Below are 19977 nucleotides of genomic sequence, written 5' to 3'. Positions count from 1 at the left end.
TTTCCTTAGCACTGCCAGATGCCTTTAACTTTGTGGGATCGGTCTGGATGTAACTTTGCTGAGGGCTGGCACACTGCTTCTGCACATTCAGCAGCAAGGTGCTCAGCAGAAACTTGGGGCAGTCATTTATCATTTTTGCCAAATGAGAGTGAGGCTTTTCCTGCTGATCTGGATGGCAGCGAATGACAGCTCGAGCTGACAGCTGCTTCTGCAATATATCCTGCAGGAGTCTGCTGCTCCCAACTTCATTTTGCCTTGAACCGTGACTGGGTTTAGTTTTACTGTAGCATAGCCCAGAGCACATTGTCAATGGGATTTTGATCTGTTTAGCTGACGCTAAATGGGGCTCAACTACAGCTCAGCATCTTAAGAGAGGAAAAATAGCAATTTTGTTTAACATTCTGGTCCCCCTAAAAGAGTTAGGTCCTGACCCATGCAGTTAGTGGATGTCCTAGGTACACAAAAGTAAACATACAGGTCCCTTTGGAAGGGCTGAGCAGTGCTTGTATCAGAAGGAATTGGTTTTGGGTGCTTCTGCTGGAAGACAAACAGGTGGGGGAGAGATACGTTGTAATTGTCACTGTTTATTTGTTGGCAGCAGTTTTCTCAAAAAGGCAGAAGGAAAATTACAGTCCTGGAATACTCAAGTTGCAGAGATTGTTGCCTGCCTGTGCTGCCAGGGAAGAGCAACTAGCTACAGGGTCACTGTACCTTGTTTCTCTTAACAGCTGAATAATATTTAATCTGTGTTGAGGTGACCTCTACCTGTGTCCAGTTCCAGGACAGCACTCCACATTTAACAGTAAACACCATCACACCATCTGCAGAGACAATAGCTATGTTGCAGCCCAGCAAGAGTAATATGCACATCATGTATCAATGGTAAGCAGGGGCAGGAAGTCATGGATATGTTTGTGAGCTTACATGATGGCCTTGGGCTTCAGCAGCCCTTTCCCTTTGTGTACAGGGAACTGTGTATTCTGTTTCTAAGGGAATTTTACAAGAACTGCTTCAGTGTGGGTTAGGCAATTAAGAGGACAAGCACTTGAGGGATGGAATAAATGTCAAGACCATCGCTTTTGGATAAGAGTATAGGCACCAAGCATAACATAAGCAAGCAGAAGAGCAATTGAGGCAAGAGCTTGCACAGGGTGTTGGCAAGGTGTGCATGGGGCAGGGTGAGCTGGTGCGTTCAATGCCAGGTAGCTGCCACCCCTGGCCTGCACTGGATTTCCCACAGGACACTTACAATAGTGTTATGCAGGACTGACTTTCTGTAATGTTATCTGGGGAAACATTTGCACCAAGGAAGTTGCTTGACCATCTACAGCGAACTGCAAGGTGCTTCCAAAGTGATTTGTAGTGCACGTAACAATGCCTTCCCCCTGCCACTGCCCCCAAATGTTTAGCTCAAGAAAGCTGAATGTGGAATCTTTTGTCACAGGGTTAGAACAGCCTCGCGCTGCTTTTGTAGAAAAGGTAGGCTGTGTGTTACTTCGCTCTGTGTTTTTCCTGATTAAACTAGTACTTTGGCTTTTACTCTGTGACATTACCAATTATTTGAAAAGCTGCATGGTCCCTCTGCTGTTAGACACTGACATTCCCTATGCCATCCACACTGAAATTGTGCTACTTGGGCACTGTTAAGCAAACAGCAAAATCCCAAAGCTGCCAGTTACTGCCTCAAGGATGGCTTAAGTTGACCAAATGGGATACGGAGCGCACAACTGACGCAGCAGCACAAGCATTAGGCCAGGCTCTGTGTGTGTGTGCATACATGTGCTCACAGGAATGGTCCTGCAGGTGATTTGCAAACAGCTGCCTACATTCATGGCCCTTCCCCTGCTTGGAAACAGTAGGTGGTGGATGGCAGTTCTGCCAAACTCCTGTTTACTGAGGAGCTGAGGACACAGTGACTTCCTGGTTGGTGAGGATGACAAGGTTACTAGTGAAGTGTTGGGAGTTACATCCAGAGGCAGGTAGGGAGTATCCACAGCTCCCCTGTAAGAACCTCCCGCTAAAATGGTGTATGTCTTCTCCACACTCCAGAACGGCTGCCCTGTGTCTGACAGCATGAATTGCCTGTACTTGAGCAGGGGGGAGGCAGATCACCAGGCACTGAGGAACTGGGTGAGTCAGTGTGGCTGCTGCGTTTATTACTGGGTGCTGGAATGCTGCTTCCAGGTAAGAGATCCTATCTAGTGGGACCTGATGTGTGCCTACACACCTAACTAGATAGCAAAATCTTACACCATTAGTCACCAGGGAGCCAGCCTTTAACCCCTTGTTCTTCCTAAAGTGCTCCTCCCAACGTGAGAACACACAGCAGATGGCAACATGGACACTCAAATCAGAGCACAGCTCCTGTCTGGCTGAGAGCCGTCATCTACTTGGCCTGACAAGTATCAAAGGGCACCACTTCAGAGTCTGATCTCAGTGCAGGGCAAAGGACTGATAGTGTGCAAAGTGCAGCACACCAATAAAAGTTGGTAGTTAACCCTCTTCTACCAGCGAGGTGTGACCTTGGCCTGTCAAGAAAATGTCACAGGCAGCAGCCAGACACTGAGGCAGCCCCCAAGGACTAACCGCTGCAGAGTACAGGGCCAGGCTGCGACCCCCAGGCTGGGGCACAGCATGCAAGCACTGAGAGCACAGGTGAGTGACATGCCCCATGCTGAGGGCAGCGCTGCGTGGGGTTCGTGCACGCAGAGCACGGTAACTCCTGTACCATGCAAGGATGGCTGTCTTACCTGCACCCCCATGCTTCCCAGGGAGAGGGGCCCTGCACAACCCTCCACCACAGGCCTCCCTGTCCCCCCACAGTTAAGTTTTCATAGCAATTAATATTCTAACATAAGCAAAGAAAACAACACACACTTTTGTCATCGTCATCACTTGCTTTTTTTTTTGTCCTCATAAATAACTGATCTCAATACCTCTCTTTGAATAAAATTTCTTCATCTTTTCACAAAATATAGTACAGTTATTTAAACAACATTGAACAGCATCAGTAATGTAAGAGACAAAACCCAACACGTAAATTGGCTACAGCAGACAGAGCACTTGTTGCTGAGAAGCCAGGCTCAGACACAAGTTGATTGTATGAACCTACCCTTAGATCAAAGCTGTAATGCTCTTGTGTTTTGCAGTGGGCAAGCTTCTAGCTCATGGTGCATTTCTTTTTTCTTTAAAAAAAAAACAACTTTACAGGCAGTTACACGTTGGAGAAAAAAATGCAACAAAATACCAACTTTGACATGGTTTTCTTCATTCTATTGCATGATGTGAGTTTATCTGTATCTACAAAAGGCACTGTAAAAGAGAAGAGTCCAGCAAGGCATGGATTGGAGCAGCTTGGAGTCATTTAATGCCCTGGATTACAACATGAGACTACCCACAGAGTCACTGCACCTTACCTGCCTCACTGCTGAGAACACACCTGCCTCAAACCCGTATCAAAGGTCACTACAACTTCTGTATGTACAAAGCAGGCTATAATACAACTATTTACAGTTTGTAACACACCATGGTGCAATTCTATCCACAATGAAGTGCTGCAGCATGCAGGAGGGAGCGAGCACTCTGTCGCAAGAGTGCTGATATGTGCAGCAAAGAAATCCCTGTGAGCCCTCAGTCTTTGCGCCACTAGCTCTGCTGGCCACAGTGCACCAGAGACACTCATGTGGTACCTTGGCAGTACCTTTATCAGTAGATATGCCACTTGAATGTCCCTTCACTTCCCAGGCTTTGGTTTTAAAATGAAATGGAAACCTTCTTGACTGAAGTGGTCCAAAGGTGTTGAGAACAACCTTGAATCCTTGCAGTCCAGTGGGAGCAAACCCAGCAGTTGCTCTCCAGTGCTCAAGCAGCAGCCAGGTCATGTTGCCACACTTGCAGGAGGGCAAAAAGACTTTAAGTAATGGGTAGGTGGGAATAAATGATTGCCACGTAGGACAGAGAAAAATAAAATAAACCCCCAGGTGCTTTCACAAGTAAGATGAAGCCAGAGACAGCTGCCTCTTGCCAGCTGGAGCCACTGGCCCTCACTGCATTTGGTGAGGATGACAACAGGGCCCTCCTGCTATCACTCTACTTACTGAAACACAGCCATCACCACCAATTAATGCCAGGCACCACTTCTGTCAGCGCTGTGCTGCTGTCTGACCTGGGGAAGTGGAAAAGGCTTTTGGAAGCTGGAGGAAAGGGAGTATAAGTGCTCTGCTGAGTTTTCCTAAATTAACTGCTCATTCTCAAACCTAGCACTGTCTCCGAGAAAGAAGCAGCAAGAAGTAGTGAAGCTGCTCACTGGAAAAATCCAGCTGCTTCCCAGGGACTGCGGACTGCTGCCTGGCTCACCCCCATCCCCATGCTCACATTACCCACTACAGAAGTGCAAACACCCTTTTAGGGTTGGTGCTGCCACACTCAGCTGCTGTGTCTTGTGTTGCCGGCAGGCAGGGTGCTGGGGCTGCCTATCTCACCCAGGATAACCTGCAAGGCACAAGGGAGATGCAAAAAAACTCATCCTGCTACAGAGGTGAGAAGCACAGAGCAGCACCAACCCCTTCCCAAAGCACAGGGCAGCTCAGGAGGCTGCTCTCAGTGCCAGAGCCAACAGTACCCTGGGATCCTTGCAAACCCTGTGCTGGGATGGCAGCCTTGTCATTCAAGTGTCCCCTCAGCTCTCCAGAACAAGTTGCTCTCCAGATAGCAGACCTGGCTACCCACTGCAGAGCAGTGGGTTGAACCTGGGAGTTGGTGCCACAGAGCTGAGACCCACCAGCACCAGACTCAGGGACAGCCAGCATGTACTTGCCCTGATGAGACAGGACCTCCAGGGTCACCATCTGGTCCTTGCCCATGCTGCAGACTGTTGGGACCCTGTCCCTGCTCCGCTTGAGGGCCAGGTGGCAGTTCCTCTCTGCAGCCCTTTCCTCCTGCAGTACCACCACCCCCTAAGCCCACAGCCCATGCAGGTCCCACTCAGGCAGCAGCAGTGTTGTGAGAGGGTACCTCTCCTACGCCACATGCAGCTCTGCTCTGGGACTCCAGCAGCCCTATGAGCATCATTCTGCCTGGGAAGCCCTTGGTGCAGTGCAACAGAAATGCAGCCCCTACTGCCAGCTCTTTCCAGCCCACTCATATTCTCCCCTGGTCTCTGCTGAGTGTCTGGGTGCAGGTGCCAGCACATCACCCAGAGTCAGGGGCCACCACCCACCCTACCTGCTGCAACTCACCCCTTCAACCCAGCACCAGTAAGCCCTACCCGGAGGCTCACTGCAGAACACAAATCAGCGCTTGAAGGCTATCTGCCATCTGACTGGCCTGCAAATAGAGGCAAATCAGGACCTCAACCAGGGCATGGGAACCCAAACGGGGCATACACGGTGGCGTCAGGCTCCAGGCCTCCCTTTCCCTCTAGCCCTGCATTGCTGGCAGCATGTCTCCCTGCCTCGCCTGGAGCTGTGGCTGCTCTGTGCCCCAGAGGTGCACAACCTTGGTCCCAGGCAGCACCACCATGGTGGAGCTGAGGATGCTGGGGATGACGCAGTGGCCAACCCCCCTTCTGTGGCCCAGGGTCTTTGCAACCCTTTCCTCCCTGTGGCTGGGGTCACTGAGGTTCCCTCTGGTCACACATGGGACAGTGGGACCTGCTTGTGGTAGGAGGCCATGCTGGGCAGCACCATCCTGCCTGCCAGTGCTGGGCTGGCCTCACCATACATAGAGGCACCTGCAGGTTTCCTGGCCCGGCAGCAGTGGGCTGTGAAGCGTCTCCAGGACTCAAGTGTCTTGCCAGACCAGATCCAGACGCCAGAAGTGATGCCCACCACAAGGCACATGAAGTACTTGAGCATGAAGACAGCATAGTCGGGCTTGGGATGGTGGGGGTCCCCTGGGCAGGAACAGTTCTGCGCCTGCTCCCATGCCTCCCGGTTGTGCTGCTCGTAGATGTAGCAGGCAATAACGATGGTGGCAGGCACAGTATAGAGCACAGTGAAGATGCCAATGCGGATCATGAGCTTCTCCAGCTTGTCAGTCTTGGTGCCGCCCTGCTTGATCACACTGCGAATGCGAAAGAGCGAGATGAAGCCAGCCAGCAGGAAGAGGCTGCCAGTGAAGAGATAAACCACAAGTGGTGCCAGCACAAAGCCCCTCAGGTTCTCCAGGCTCTGGTTGCCCACATAGCAAACCCCAGCCACTGGGTCACCGTCCACAGAGCTGAGAGCCAGTACAGCAATGGATTTGGCACTGGGGATGAGCCAGGCAGCCAGGTGGAAGTACTGAGCGTAGCTAGCAATGGCCTCGTTGCCCCACTTCATACCAGCAGCCAGAAACCAGGTGAGGGACAGGATGACCCACCAGATGGAGCTGGCCATGCCAAAGAAGTAGAGGAGAAGAAAAACTATGGTGCAGAGGGCAGGGCCTGTGGTCTCATAGTGGATGTGGTGGTGTTCTGAGTTGCAAGCCACATTGGCATGGCCTGCCACCAACCGCACAATGTAGCCCACGGAGACAAACAGATAGCAAGCGGAGAGAAAGATGATGGGGCGCTCAGGGTACTTGAAGCGCTCCATGTCGATGAGGAAGGTGGCCACAGTGGTTGAGGTGGAAAGGAAGCAGAGGATAGACCAGAGACCAATCCAGAAGGTAGCAAAGGTCTTCTCATCTTGAGTAAAGTAGGGCTGGTAGCAGGGGATGGCGCAGTTGGGTACCTGCCCAGTCCTGATGCGGTTGTACAGCGGATGGGATTCCTTGGAGATGGGGATCAGGGGCGCTTTGCACTTGCAAGTCCGGCCACAGTCCAGTCCTGAGGGGCGCTGCCCATCGAGTGGCGTCAGGTTTTTGCCTGCGTCCTTGGCCGGGCGTGTGGGCTTCCCGAAGAAAGGCGGCAGGGTGGTGACTTCCGTGCGGTTGTATCCCATGCAGAGCACCTCGGTGTCCCCCAGCACCGGCAGCCTGTCGCAGCTCATCCTCTCGGGCCAGGCGAAGCCGTACTGCTGCATGATGGGCGAACAGCCGGCCTTGGCCCGCTCGCAGACGGAGCGGCACGGGGGCAGCGGCTTGGTGTAGTCGGGCAGGCAGATGGGGGTATACATGCTGCAGAGGAAGAAGCGCAGGTCCGGGGAGCACTGAATCTCCACCAGCGGCCAGAACTGGTGCACCTCCAGCCCGGCCTCGTCCTGTGTGTCGTGGTTGAACTGGTTGGGCATGTAGGTGAGGTTGTAGCCGATGCCCTTGCACATCGGCACGGTGATCTCCTGGCACACCAGCGCCTTAGAGGCGGCGCGCCCCGCCGCCGGTAGCCCCAGCAGCAGCGGCAGCACCAGCGCCAGCGGCACCGGCAGCCCCCGGCCGCCCATTGCCGCCGCGCGTCCTACCGCCGCCGCATGCCCCGAGGACCTGTGGCCGCCGCCGCGCTGGGAGCGAGGCCGCGCCGGGACCGCCGCTGCCGCCTCCACCGCCACTCGCGCTCTGGTGCGATCGGGCGCCCCCGCGCCGAGCCGCGCCCAAGCTCCGCCCTTAGCCCCGCCCGGGAACGCCCCGGGGCCGCCCCCACCCCGGTGCCCCGCCGCCGGCTCCGCCTCCGCCCCGGTGGCCCGCCGCCGAGCCCACCCCCGCCCGGGCAGCTGGTCCCGATGCGGCGAGACGAAATGCCGCCGGCACACCGCGCTGCCGCGGTGGCCTCGACCCGGGGGGAAGCGGCGCAGTGAAAAAGTGACGGTGCTGCCTGACCACTAGCCGCTCAGCACTCTCCCCTGGCTCTCTGTCTACGGCGGGGAGCCTGGACGGATCCTGGTTCCTTCCCCTCTCGCCCCCTGGGGCCCTCTCGAGACCCAGGACCAGCCCCCTCCCCAGCGCCGGCCCGAGCCGGCTTCCCTTCTACGTCGTGGAAAGCAAAGTGGGATGGGGACAGCTGAGGAGAACGCAGGAGGCGTCTGCGGTGCTGCTACCGCTTCGCCTCTTCGGGCCCTTCAGCTTCTCTCGGTGGGAAGAGGCCGGGGCCTCGTCCCGCTGCAACTTGATGGGGCGGGGAAGGCGAGAAACGCGGGGGTTGGGGAAGGCGCCCAGGGTCCTGCTCCGCGTTTGCCTTGCTTCGGCAACCGCACATCAGCCGGGTACAAGGGTCACGGCAGCACCTCCCGCTGCCGCCGCTCCCCTGCTGCCAGCCGGGCCAGCGCTCCAGCCTTCCGGGAAGCTGAGACGCGGCGGGGAAGAGAAACCGGGCCGGGCTGTGCCAGTGCAGCCGGCAGAGTGCAGCCAGCGGCTCTAGCACATTCCCGGCCTGGGCTCCCGCCGGCTCGCCGCTCCGGAGCCGCGGGGTGATGGTTCAGAACCGCTTTCCTCACTAGCCGGCGGCGAATGGACCAAGGTGGCTCTTTGAGAGACCTTACTCGTGCCGAAGCCCCCTTCCCAGAGCTCAGAGAAACACGGGCTCCTGCGGGAGCTACCCAACGTCAGGAACTGCAATCTGTGCACTAGCGAACACCTAAATTATCAGCCCGGTTTTCAACGGCCTCCACTGCTCCTGAAGCTCAGGGCACACAGGAGAACAGACCTGCTTCAGAAGCCAAATTTGGGGATCACAGCTTGCACCCACTCCAGCAGTGCTCATATTCTAGCCAAGGAGGAAGGCTGGTCCTAAGTCCTTGAACCACAAGCTCCTCACTCCCCAATGGATGCAGACAGAAGGGCAATCTGGACCAAAATACTCACACCCCAGCATTGGATCAGCTAGTCAAGACATACCGCAGCACACCACCCACAGGGGCTGCTCACATTCAGGCCTGGTGCTGTGGAACACTGGCACCTAAAATCCCATGCACCCAATATATCTCCAGCTGCATCCAGAGCACAAAAAGCAGAGTCAAAGCATGACTTAGCTCCTGCCCTCCTCCAAGAGGTAAAATCTGGCTTGCCTACCAATCTATGGCCACCAGCTCTCATGCCACCAAATGCTGCTACCACAGTTACCACAGTCCTGAGGGATTTTAAGGCCAGAGATCTCATTACCGCTTCCAAAAACCTCTGTGTCCACAAGTCCACCCAGCCTAGGTGTGCATATCATTTGGCACTCTTTTTAAAAAAGACAAAATATCTCCAGTCCCTACACCTCTGCTTTACACTTTAAGTTCTGCCCATCATAAAGCCATAGTGAAGAGAATTTCAAGTCACATGTTCCTTTGGAACATGGTGGCACAGCCTTCTAGCAGAAGTCATAACTTTTAATTCTCCCCAACAATGAGTTTCTGTGAACTAGCAGCCCAGCAGAAAGCAATCATGGACAGTTTCATTATGGCTTTCAGATGATTATCCAAATTACAGCTGAGAGCAGAGGACAGCCTTTTTATTATCATCATTGCTGTACAATTAGAAAATGCTGATGAAGGTCCACAAGAGCAAAAATTCTCTCTCTTTTTTGTTTGTTTGGTTTTTTTTTTTTGTGCTATTTTTCATCTTTATACACATTTCCTTGGGCAATATCTTCATTTGATTCAACACACAATGGGGAACGGGTACATAGGTAGTAAGGAAGGAGATGAGGGGGAAATGGGGCAGCTCTTCAGTTCATCTATCAACTCTTGTAGCCTGGTTCAGGTTTCACTACTGCTCCAGATGTATCTAATTCTTAGAGCCTGGCTGTAAATAACGCTGTGTTTGCTACACTGGGGACACATAAAATCCAATTAAGAGCCAGGTAGACATCTGTTGGCTTGCTCTGTGCTTCTGTTTCCCTTTTGTTTTTTCTATGAATACATAGCAGAGCAACCAGGAACAGCCCTGTTATTCATCTACAGCACAGTATGAGAGCACAGTGCTTTATGTGCATCCAGCAGTATCAGTGACAGAAGCTGTGCTTACACAAAACCTACCCTGACAAACCCTGGAGACGAAAGAGAAACTGTTTCCTGTCCCTAAGAACTTGCTGTTGCTTAAAAAATGTTACAAATTACTCAGAAATCACTTTACCTTTAATCCGTATGCAGAGGTGTTCAAGAAGTTCCACCACGCTAGACCACTCTGCTTGAGAGTCCATCTGGTCCCTGCTCTTGGCTCCAACCCAGAAGACATGGGCATGGTCTGAGAACATGCCCTTACGGACATACCTTCTACCTGTTGAGGCATTTTCAGCTGGGGTACAGTGGTTCCTGGTAGAAGCAGGAAGTTAAAACCGTGGTAAATATTCCTGTATTTGTTTTTTTCACTGCTATATTGTCAGGACTGTTTACCTGGACAAACTGTCTTTGTTAAGGATATTGTGACTCTTAAACAACTTTAGAAAAAGGACTAAGTGAGCTTCTTTTGTACAGACTAGCTATTGCCCTTGCCCTTGTTAGAGAACTCAGCAGACTTTTGCAAAGAGCTTTTCAGCCCAAGCTCTGGACAGAAACAAAGCCAGGGAGAACTAATCTTGGCTCTTGGCTTTGCCTGTACCAAAACAGGGCAGGAACCGTCTGCCCCTCTTGTTGTAGGTCCAGCCTGCTGTCCCTGGCCCTCGACCCTCACTGCTTGGAGTAGCAAATCCTGGCTTTGTCTGCACTGCTGACAAGTCTTCAGCTCCCAGGAAGGGAGCAGTGGGGGCCCAGCACAGGTGACTATGGGCTACTGGTGCTGGTAGGCAGACTGCCAGTCACCCCAGCTGGAGGCTGCACTAGCTCAGGCACTGCTTGGATTAGCAGTGACCCCTGATAATGAACTGCATCAGCGAGGGGGTGCTTGGGACACAGAGCGGTTTGCAGCAGCACAAGACTGGCATGGTTGTGCCTTACTGCCTGCCATGGGTGCAGGGATGGACATCCATCATGTCTGGCATCACAGTGCAGCCCCCAGCAAGCTCCAGCACAGTACTGTTACAAAAGGACATCAATGTTTCCCCTGTATGCAGGACATGGTTTACATGCTGCATCAAGACAGGCATGTTTCTGCTTCCACTCGTGGCAAGTGTTTGCATTCCCACCATTCTCCCAAGGCTGCCAAAACTGCAAACCCTGGCACTGAGACTGACCTCATGTAACTGGACCTGGAGAGTGGCTCCTAAATAAGACACCAAGGTCCCTGCTGCCCCACAGGTAAGAGAGACCCAGCAGGCAGGGAGACACATACCTTCACAAGTGGGCAGAGCACAGTGAGAATCACTGCTGGCATTTGCAGAGGGACCCTAAAACCCAAATCCTACAGAAGTACAACAGCAGCAAGGGCAAACTTTTTCTCATATGCCCAAATGATTTACAAGCCATGGGCTGGGAACAGGAATTCAGTTTTAAATCAGTTAAGTGCTTTTCACCATGGATGCCTTGTTGAAATCCCCTGACAGCCCTCACCTACATCAGTATTGTTTGGTTTTACACATACCCATACAATCACACACCTTAACGTATTGCAGGAAAACAAAACCATTCCAAACCACAGTGGCATCCAAAAAGCTACATGGAACTAGACAACTTCTGAGTGAATTAATGCAAAAATTTATTTTTAAGAATGACAGAGACTTTAGCAACACCTGACACGTGCTGCAGTCTGTAAAATGCTAGCAGAAGTTCAGATAAGGCTAAAATAAATTCAGGAAGAGTGGCTGCACTCAAAACTCATCTTACCAGACTCATCAATTATTACTTAACAATATTTGTACATTTAAGTGCACAGAAAATGTACACAATTAGTTTCCATTGGTCTCCCTTGGAGACTGGGACCCCTTTCTGTGAAGCACAGTTGGTAAACCAAAGAGGTGTTCCTGTCCCAAGGTGCCACCACCACAAGCACAGAGAAAGCAGAGGCAGGACCAGGGCCCTCATCCAAAGCCACACGCAGGTCACTGAAGATAAGGAAGAGTCCCTGCCATGCCACAGCCTGGCCATCAGCACCACAGCCACAGATCTTCAGATCTCCTTGCTGCAATTCATGCACTGCTGAGATAAGGGGAGGCATTTGACTTTCTTGGGGAGGCACACTGCAGCCTGCAACTTTTCAGATAGGTAGTTTTTGAAACATACCACACTGTGCACTTTTTTCTTTCTTTCTTTTTTTTTTTTTTTTTAAACATGAACCCTTAAAAAAAAAAGTCCCTATAGTGAAGCTGACATGATAAATTATGGCCTTGGCAAAGCCCTCACTCTTCATTGGGCAAATACTTACTTACGGAGTTTCAAATTGTGGCTTATGTGACAACAGGGTGACTTTCAAAAAAACTCCACTATGTATTGACCTGATAGAGCCTAATGGGTCCTTCAGAGCAATTAGGATTTATTGTGTTAGTGTCTATTGTGTACAGAGACCATTTAAAAAACATGTGTTATTTACCCAGAAGGCAGTAATGACTGTTTAAACACACAGCTAGGTTGTTTTTTTTAAATGCTTGCTGCTCTATACATTGCAAAGAAGTTCCTTCAAGTATTTTTCAGAGTTAAATACTTTGCTCCACTGGGATGTCCAAGCAGAGTGATTGTACCACACATACATTTGTATGCTTATAGCTGTAAGTGACTTGAGCTCTCAGGAAAGCTGCCAAATGAGCAAACTTGAAGCATGAAATCTGAGATTTATTCTTGACCGAGGGGCCAGTTCTCGCCACTCTAGTACTCTGAGCAGCTCAAGCCATTTCCCAGCTGAGAGAGCAGAGCATTTCCCACAAACCCTCTCTGATCTGACTGTCCAGAAAAGGTGACCCTAACAGCCTGAAGCTGTGGTTTCCATCACGGCACATCTGACCCTTCATGTGCATGTGAGGTGGGACCATCACCATGTTTCTGTAACCTACTTGGGGCCAGCATGCAAAAATGTAAGAGTTAGGCTTCTGAACACTGATGTAAATTTGAGAGGCTTAACCCATGGCCATGTTTCTTGGCAGCAAAGCTTCACTGCCCAGCAAAGACCGTTGCTAGCATACACCAGCTTTGACCACAAGTGAAACAAAACCCCAACTCATAAATGGGAGTTATCAAATGCCTCTGTGAACTAATAATAATATAGTCTAATTACTGCTTACTTTATCTTCAGACCAATGCTGTTATGACCAACACCATCTCTAAAATGTATTTCCCATTTCTACCCTCTCTTTTGCTATAAGATACCTCCAAGGTGAAACTGCTCAAAGTAGTTCACCTTTGACACAATGCTTTTCCTGCCCTGCCTCAGGTCACAGCCTTTGGGAACTTGTTTCTATTTGCTTGTTTTACACCCAAACTAAACTGATACCTGTTACAGTACATTATTTCCAGGAACAAAAGTATTAAGCAGTTTTCTAGTCCAGCAGAGAGACAGGTAAGAGGAATCTCTGGCTGAAAATGTTTTAGCAAATACTTTGGAGTTAGGATGCAAGTTTCTAATGGCTGAAGTGCAAAATTCTCTTGAGAAAGCATTCAAGCAGCCTGGCTGAAGCTGGTTGAAACTTGCAAGTACTGTTTTGTGGAAAATTCCAACACTAAAACCAATGTAAAACACAGAAGTTTGTGCCAAACAGGGCAAACTACCTGTACTTCTGAGGAATCTGGCAGCATTAGGAAAAGCTAGGAGGTTTCCTGTCCCAATGTGGAAAATTCCTAGAAGCCCCTTGCCCGAGGATGCCTTGGGAGCACAGGATGGGGGAGGTCCTGAAGGGATACATGTGGAAATCCTGGAGTTCCAGGAGCTTGCTGCAAAACCAGGCAGAATTCAGCCAGGAATCAGCCCAGTGAGCACTTGCCCCATCAGTCCTGCCTGGCTTTCATAATAAGTTGGTCAGTCAGAACAGAAATGTTCCCAACAAACTTTGTTTATGCCAAACCAACATTTTACAAAGAAACTGCTACAAGTGTGAACATCTCGGGTTATGGGTGGTCCCTCCTAGCCTTAAAATTCTACGAATTGGTGAAAAACATGATAACAGCTGTCACTGTTAAGAACAACTTCAGTCTGTGTTCAGAATAGTCCAAGCTCAGTCTGGCCTTTCCTGAAAATATGAAGCTTCATACAATCAGAATAGCTTTGAAACATAAACTGCTTTGACTGCTTTTCTCTACTAACCTCTCAAGATGCCGCAATCAAAGTTTTCTAGATGCAGCGGTTCTGAACTCTCTTGAGGCAACCTTAGGGGATCTTTATTTCCAGAAATTATTACAGACCCGTCCTCTGGAAATTGGATTCCTTTATGACATGCCACATTGCCCAGTCAAAATTAGAGGCAATCAAAAATCACACCATGTTTGAAAGCTTTGTCCCATATGCATACTTACCTATAGCACCTCAGGAGAAAGTTCATATACAATACAGACCTGCTGTGTTTTCAGGTTTCCATGAACTAGTAAGTATCAAGGCTAGAGACCTCCTAAAACAATGTCCTCTCCCTGACCTTTTAGGCATTCTTGCTATGACCAGGCACTTCAGATTCTCCATATCTGCTTTTGACACCCTTGAAGTGCTTGACATGGGGCAGGAGAAATACTTGTAGCTGAGGCTTAGTGGGTCATGTCATTCATATCAAATGAACCAAATTATGTTGTAATGCAGATTTAAATCCCTGCATAATCAACATGTATTGGACACAAGTAAAAAAGAGACAGAAACAGATGAAAAGGCAATTAGCACTAGTTTGAACTATATATGTTTTGATTACTTGCTTCTGCAAGTCATTCATGGGATAATGTAATAGGTCAAAGTGATTTTGGACAGGATATTGATAGCAACCTTCACAATGAGGCATTAGTTAGATGTCAAAAATTAACAATTTGCAAGTGATCCAGAGAGCTAAATCTTAAACAGAAACAGCTTTAGCAGACAGTAGTGTTACAGAATTGGAGCACAGCAAGACATTGGGCAAAACAAGGAATCCAGTCTAAATCCTGAACCTCACTGCTATGTGCAGCACCATCATGCAGACAATGATGTTACTCTGCTTGGGGTATGTCCTGGCAATGCAAGACAGTGCTTCAAAATATTTTTCAATCCTTCTATAAATGCTAGCACGTGGTTGCCAAAAATCTTTGATGACCAGGTTGCATAGTTCTCTGACAAACTCTTTTTACAAAATTGATACAATCAAAATGATTTTATCAAAAAAGGTGACAAAAAAGTTTGCACAACTACTGCAAAGGTGAGGTTCAGGCCAGCGCCTTCCTTATCACATGAAAATGGTGGAGTAGCTTGATTCAGCTTTTTCTTCAGAGAAGTTTGTCCAGCTGCAGCAATATTCACTCTCTGTATGCATTTCCCTTATGCTGGTGAAGTGAACTTTTCCACTATTTGGGACAAGAGGGCAGCTGAGCCCTTCTCCATGGCTCCCACAGGCTGGCACTGCCAGCCCACCAGCTGTTATACCATCACAGGCAGACAGGATCCCACTGGGTGCTTGCAGAAAAATTACTGTGTGAGATTCCACCACACAACTTCATTATTTGTCCCTCACTGTGCTAGGTGCTGAATGTATCTGCAGCACAAACAACTCTCAGCCTTAGCAGTGAAGGATAAGTAATTTTCCCTGCTTTTGCAGACAGGAAAGTTGCCTTATGCAAACAGAGCTGGGAAATCAACCCTTCAGTCCTGCACTGGAAAAAGACCATTATGGTTCCTGCTGCAGATGCTGCTCTCTGTTTCTGTTCCAGTAGAGCACATTAGGCTAACAACCTCTGGTGCTAAGCTGCAGGGATGTGATGCTGTGCTGGCTATTCAGTCAGGGCCAGACTGATTGTTCTGGAGAGGCTGAGGGAGCTGGAGTTGCTTAGCCTGGAGAACAGGAGGCTCAGAGGAGACCTAATTGCTGTCTACAACTACCTGAAGGGAGGATATAGCCAGGTGGGGGTTAGTCTCTTCTACCAGGCAGCCAGCAACAGAACAAGAGGACACAGTCTCTAGCTGCACCAGGGGAGGTTTAGGCTGGATGTTAGGAAGAAGCTCTTCACAGAAAGAGTGATTCTTCATTGGAATGGGCTGCCCCGGGAGGTGGTGGAGTCACCACCACTGGAAGTGTTTAAGAAGAGACTGGATGGGGCACTTAGTGCCATAGTTTAGTTGATTAGATGGTGTTGGGTGATAGGTGGGACTTGATAATCTCAAAGGTCTTTTCCAACTTCGTTAGTTCTATTCCATTCCATTCCATTCTATTCTAAAATCTCTTTCTGGTAGAGGAGTATTCTGTAAGGGAACCAGGCTGATTGCTTACCTGGGATGGTCAGGCTGCATCCTGATAGGCCTAAACATCCCTCTTTGTGAGAGGAAGGGACAGGAGTAAGGTGAGAAAACAGTGTAATCCTTTCAGCTGAGACTCTGCCAGGGATGTTGCTAATTAGCAGAGAGAGGATGTCTTCTGGCTGGCGAGAGACAGACACATTCTGTGTTGTGAGACAGTGCCTTCAACCCACTCTATCTGTGAGACATACGCTGTGAGCTCCCTGATGGTGTTTGCATTGTGGGAGCCATCCCAGCAATGCCAGCCGAGTTCTTGATGCCCGCTGTGCTGCCCTCAGCCTCGTTCGAAACCCGTGATGGGATTTTGGATGGATCAAAAGCCTTGGTTGCGAATCTCATTTTCATTGTTTTGATACAATCAAGCCTACTTTGTGTAGACATACAGAGTGGCTGTGGCTTCCAAGTTGTGGAAAAAGATTGGTACTAGAGCATCAACTCCGTTTCCTAAGCTTGCTCAGGTATCTTAGAGAGAAGAGTGTTGTACCTGTAGCTAACAAAGGAAATGAGGAAGTATTTTCAGTCTCAAACAGATGAGAGACAGTGGGTATGTGTGTGTGCACGTATCACTTTCACATGCTGAAGTTTGGAAATGTTTCCAGCAGAGACTACTAAATTTGGTCAGTTGGTGTCTGGTTTAATTTATACTGAGCTGAATCCACAAGAGCCCACTTTAGGTTGTGGAGTTGTGTGTGGTTTTGCTTGAGATCAGCATCTGTTCCAGCACTTCCAAGGACAGCCAAAACACTAATCCATTAGCTGAGAAGAGCCAACAAACTAACCATTAAGCCCTGCAGCTTTCCTCCATAGATTTTGTTTAGATTCCCTGGCAACATAAAAGGATTTATTCATAATTTTGTGTCACTGTGTACTTTCCATTTGGGCTGAGGTGCCCTGAATTTCTCAGTACTTAAATACATTTATGTGAGGTCAAATCTGCTTTACGGATCCTGAGACACAGATAACCCTGCTGGGCACATAAGCTCCTAGTACAAGTAGTTCAGGATATGAGCTGAGGGTGGTAAGAGCAACGAGCTGATCTCTACAGAGTAGAGATTAAACAAACATTCAGCTGCACACTAAAGAAGCTACCCAAGACAAGCCCAAGCTGTGATGGGCTAAAATGGGCTTTAAGAAATTCTGTATGTACCAATGAAGGTCTCAGCGTGCCTGAGAGCTGGCACTGAAATAAGGTGAGAGGAGTGGATGCATTTTTCAGACTTTCATGGAGAAGGGAGGGCAAAGTTTGGTCTTCAGGATGAGCAGATTCCTCACCACTGCTAAGTTGACAGAGCTGCTACCAGGCCTTGCCCTGAAAAGATCATAAACTCCTGTATGGGTGATTATTTTATGGGCAAAGAGAGAAATAACAAAAGCAGAAGAGAACTGCAGTAATCTTCTAGGCTCTGCTGGGGGAAGACAGAGAGGCCATAGACCAACAGCCCAGCTGCAAGGTGTGTCATGGCAGGCTGCAAAAAGGGACAGGGTTGCTTTAAAGCTCCTTGACAGGAGCACAGCCTAATCCCAAAACCATACCCCTGTGCCCTGCTCTGTCTGCAAAGCACCTCCTGTAATTGGCTACAAGCTTTAAAGAATGAATCCAATTTACCTGCCACAAAGAAGAGCTAGATGAGGCCTCCCCCGACCACGGTGGGGAAAGAAGGGCTGCCAATTCCCATCCCCAAGCTGCTCCCCTCCTGGCCGGATCTGGAGGGAAGGGGGAAGGGGCAGAGGTGGCAGTAAGTGCAGAAACAATTCACTGGAGAGCCACAGCGCTCTTTGCAGTTTGCCCACTAATTACTATTAAGCACTGGTTCCTTTTTGTATTCCAAGGGGCGTCTTCAATGTGGCACTGCTTCTTGGGCCTTTCATGCGGCTGGGCTAACCCTTCAATAGCAACTTCAGCCCCCGCCTTGCTACCTCCCTCTCTCTCGCTCTCTCCCTTTTTCTTTCCCCCTTTTGCTTTTCTGATAGTATTTTCTGTCCATGTTGTGTAAGGCCCTAAATGAATCTTGACTGCCCCTACAGCCGACTGGAGACGCACAAAAGCGGCCCATTCCAGTGGCCGCAGCGACATTGTGTGCCCTAACAATGCACTAATTGGCGGTGACAAATGTGCGGCTGGGGAGGAAGAGGGGGCCGGGGACACACACACACACACAAGAAGAGGAGAGTGAGGAAACTAGAAACATGCTCTGCTTCGCATCTCCAGTGTCTCTGCCAGTCCCAAGAAGTTTGCTCAAAGGTGCCCCTCAAATTCTTGCTGAGAAGGCCAAAGCAAAACATTCTAAATGGTGGCTCTGCAGGGCAAGAGATATGCAAACTCTGAGTCACCTCAATCTCTCAGGCTGTCTCAGGCTGAAGAGCTCATGTGATGAGGACACCACTGAGATATTCATGGGAAAAGATCGTACACAAAGCCAAGGGGATGCTGGTGCTGCAGCAGCCACATTCCAGTACCAGCTGAGCTGAGGACCAGAGGAATGAAATGGCATCTGGTGCTATGGGACTGAAACTGTTTGTTGCCACGGTGGCCCCACCCAGGACTTCAGGGGAGAGACCAATCCAGTCTCACACTAAAATTCATCTGCTGTGAGCCCATGGACTCTGAAGAGCTGCTCCAGTTAGTCCTGGAGTTCAGAGACTAATGTATCCTATGAGTGAGGAACACACCTCAGCCCTATTTACTTGCTTTTAAGATAAAAACTCAAGACAGGAAATGGCATGATCAATGCTTCCAGGAAACAGCTATGGAAGGCTCATTCAGTTGCCTAAGCTCAAAATTAATTCAGGCAGTTGAGGGATGCGGGGTCAGATGCTGAAGTGCTCAATAAACCCCCAAGCAGTGCATGTCATCTTCATCAGAGAACACAGAACACCAGCAGGTATGGAGCACCCTGGCTCATGAGAGGGAAAGAAAGGCAAGCTGGCAGCAACACTCAGGTTTATGAAGGGCTCTGAAACACCCCTTCTCAACAGAGAGGCCTCCATTTCTTGGAGCTGGCTGGTTTTTGAGAAGCATTTTCCAGAGGAGGTAACTCTCCTATCTCTTGCAGAACAGCTGTGGAACTGCCATGGTGGGAAACACTTCTGCTGAGTGCTCTGATGCAAAAAAATTACCATCTCCTGCATCTGGAAAGAAGCCGAAAAAGACTGCAGTGGCATCTGAAGAGAGAACAACCATACAAGACCACCTCTAGGGAAAGAGCCATAGTTTTCTGCAGCAAGACTGACAAGTGCCATGTATCAACATGGCTTGGAGAATAAATCTTGCCATAATCTCACGAAGACCAGACTATGTGCAGGGAAGACAAACTGGAGTGCAGACCCATGGACACTGGGCCTAGATCTAAACTTCTTAGTGTTCTGATTGATGTGGACTGGCATTTCAGTTTGGTCCTCTATTTATAAACACTGAGTTCAGCTGCAAAGTCTGATCCTCCAGCCAAAATGTTGAGGGGAAGTCTATGTGAGCCCAGTGTGAGAAGCAGAGCTGCAACAGCCTAGAGCTAAGTGTGCTGAGTCCAAGGCATGGCATGTAGAAAGCCTGGGACACTTGGGTCTTGCTCTTTTTCACCTCATGAACAGCCTGAGCACAATATTTTTCTTCATGTCATCTCTAAGCTTTTATGGGCCCTTGTAAGCATTACAATGAAACACCAAAGGACAATTCATAGTATCATAGTATCAGTCAGGGTTTGAAGGGACCACAAGGATCATCTAGTTCCAACCCCCCTGCCATGGGCAGGGACACTCCACATTAGATCAGGCTGGCCAGAGCCTCATCCAGCCTGGTCTTAAACACCTCCAGGGACAGGGCCTCAA

General features: G+C 49.6%; 1 protein-coding gene across 1 annotated transcript; it reads right to left on the bottom strand.

Annotated features, from left to right (window-relative positions):
• Nucleotides 1-2858: 2858 nt before the first annotated feature.
• Nucleotides 2859-7455, bottom strand: FZD5 (frizzled class receptor 5). Its single transcript, XM_068138325.1, has one exon. It carries the CDS (start codon nucleotides 7359-7361, stop codon nucleotides 5631-5633), a length of 1731 nt encoding a protein of 576 aa, XP_067994426.1. The 5' UTR covers nucleotides 7362-7455; the 3' UTR covers nucleotides 2859-5630.
• Between the last annotated feature and the right edge of the window lie 12522 nt (nucleotides 7456-19977).

Source organism: Melanerpes formicivorus, unplaced genomic scaffold (genome assembly GCF_026170545.1).
Source record: "Melanerpes formicivorus ecotype bairdi unplaced genomic scaffold, bMelFor1.0.p_v2 SCAF_5, whole genome shotgun sequence".
Lineage (NCBI taxonomy): Eukaryota > Metazoa > Chordata > Aves > Piciformes > Picidae > Melanerpes > Melanerpes formicivorus.
The sequence above is the reverse complement of the archived record's forward strand: the minus strand, read 5'-3'. Positions and strand labels throughout refer to the sequence as shown.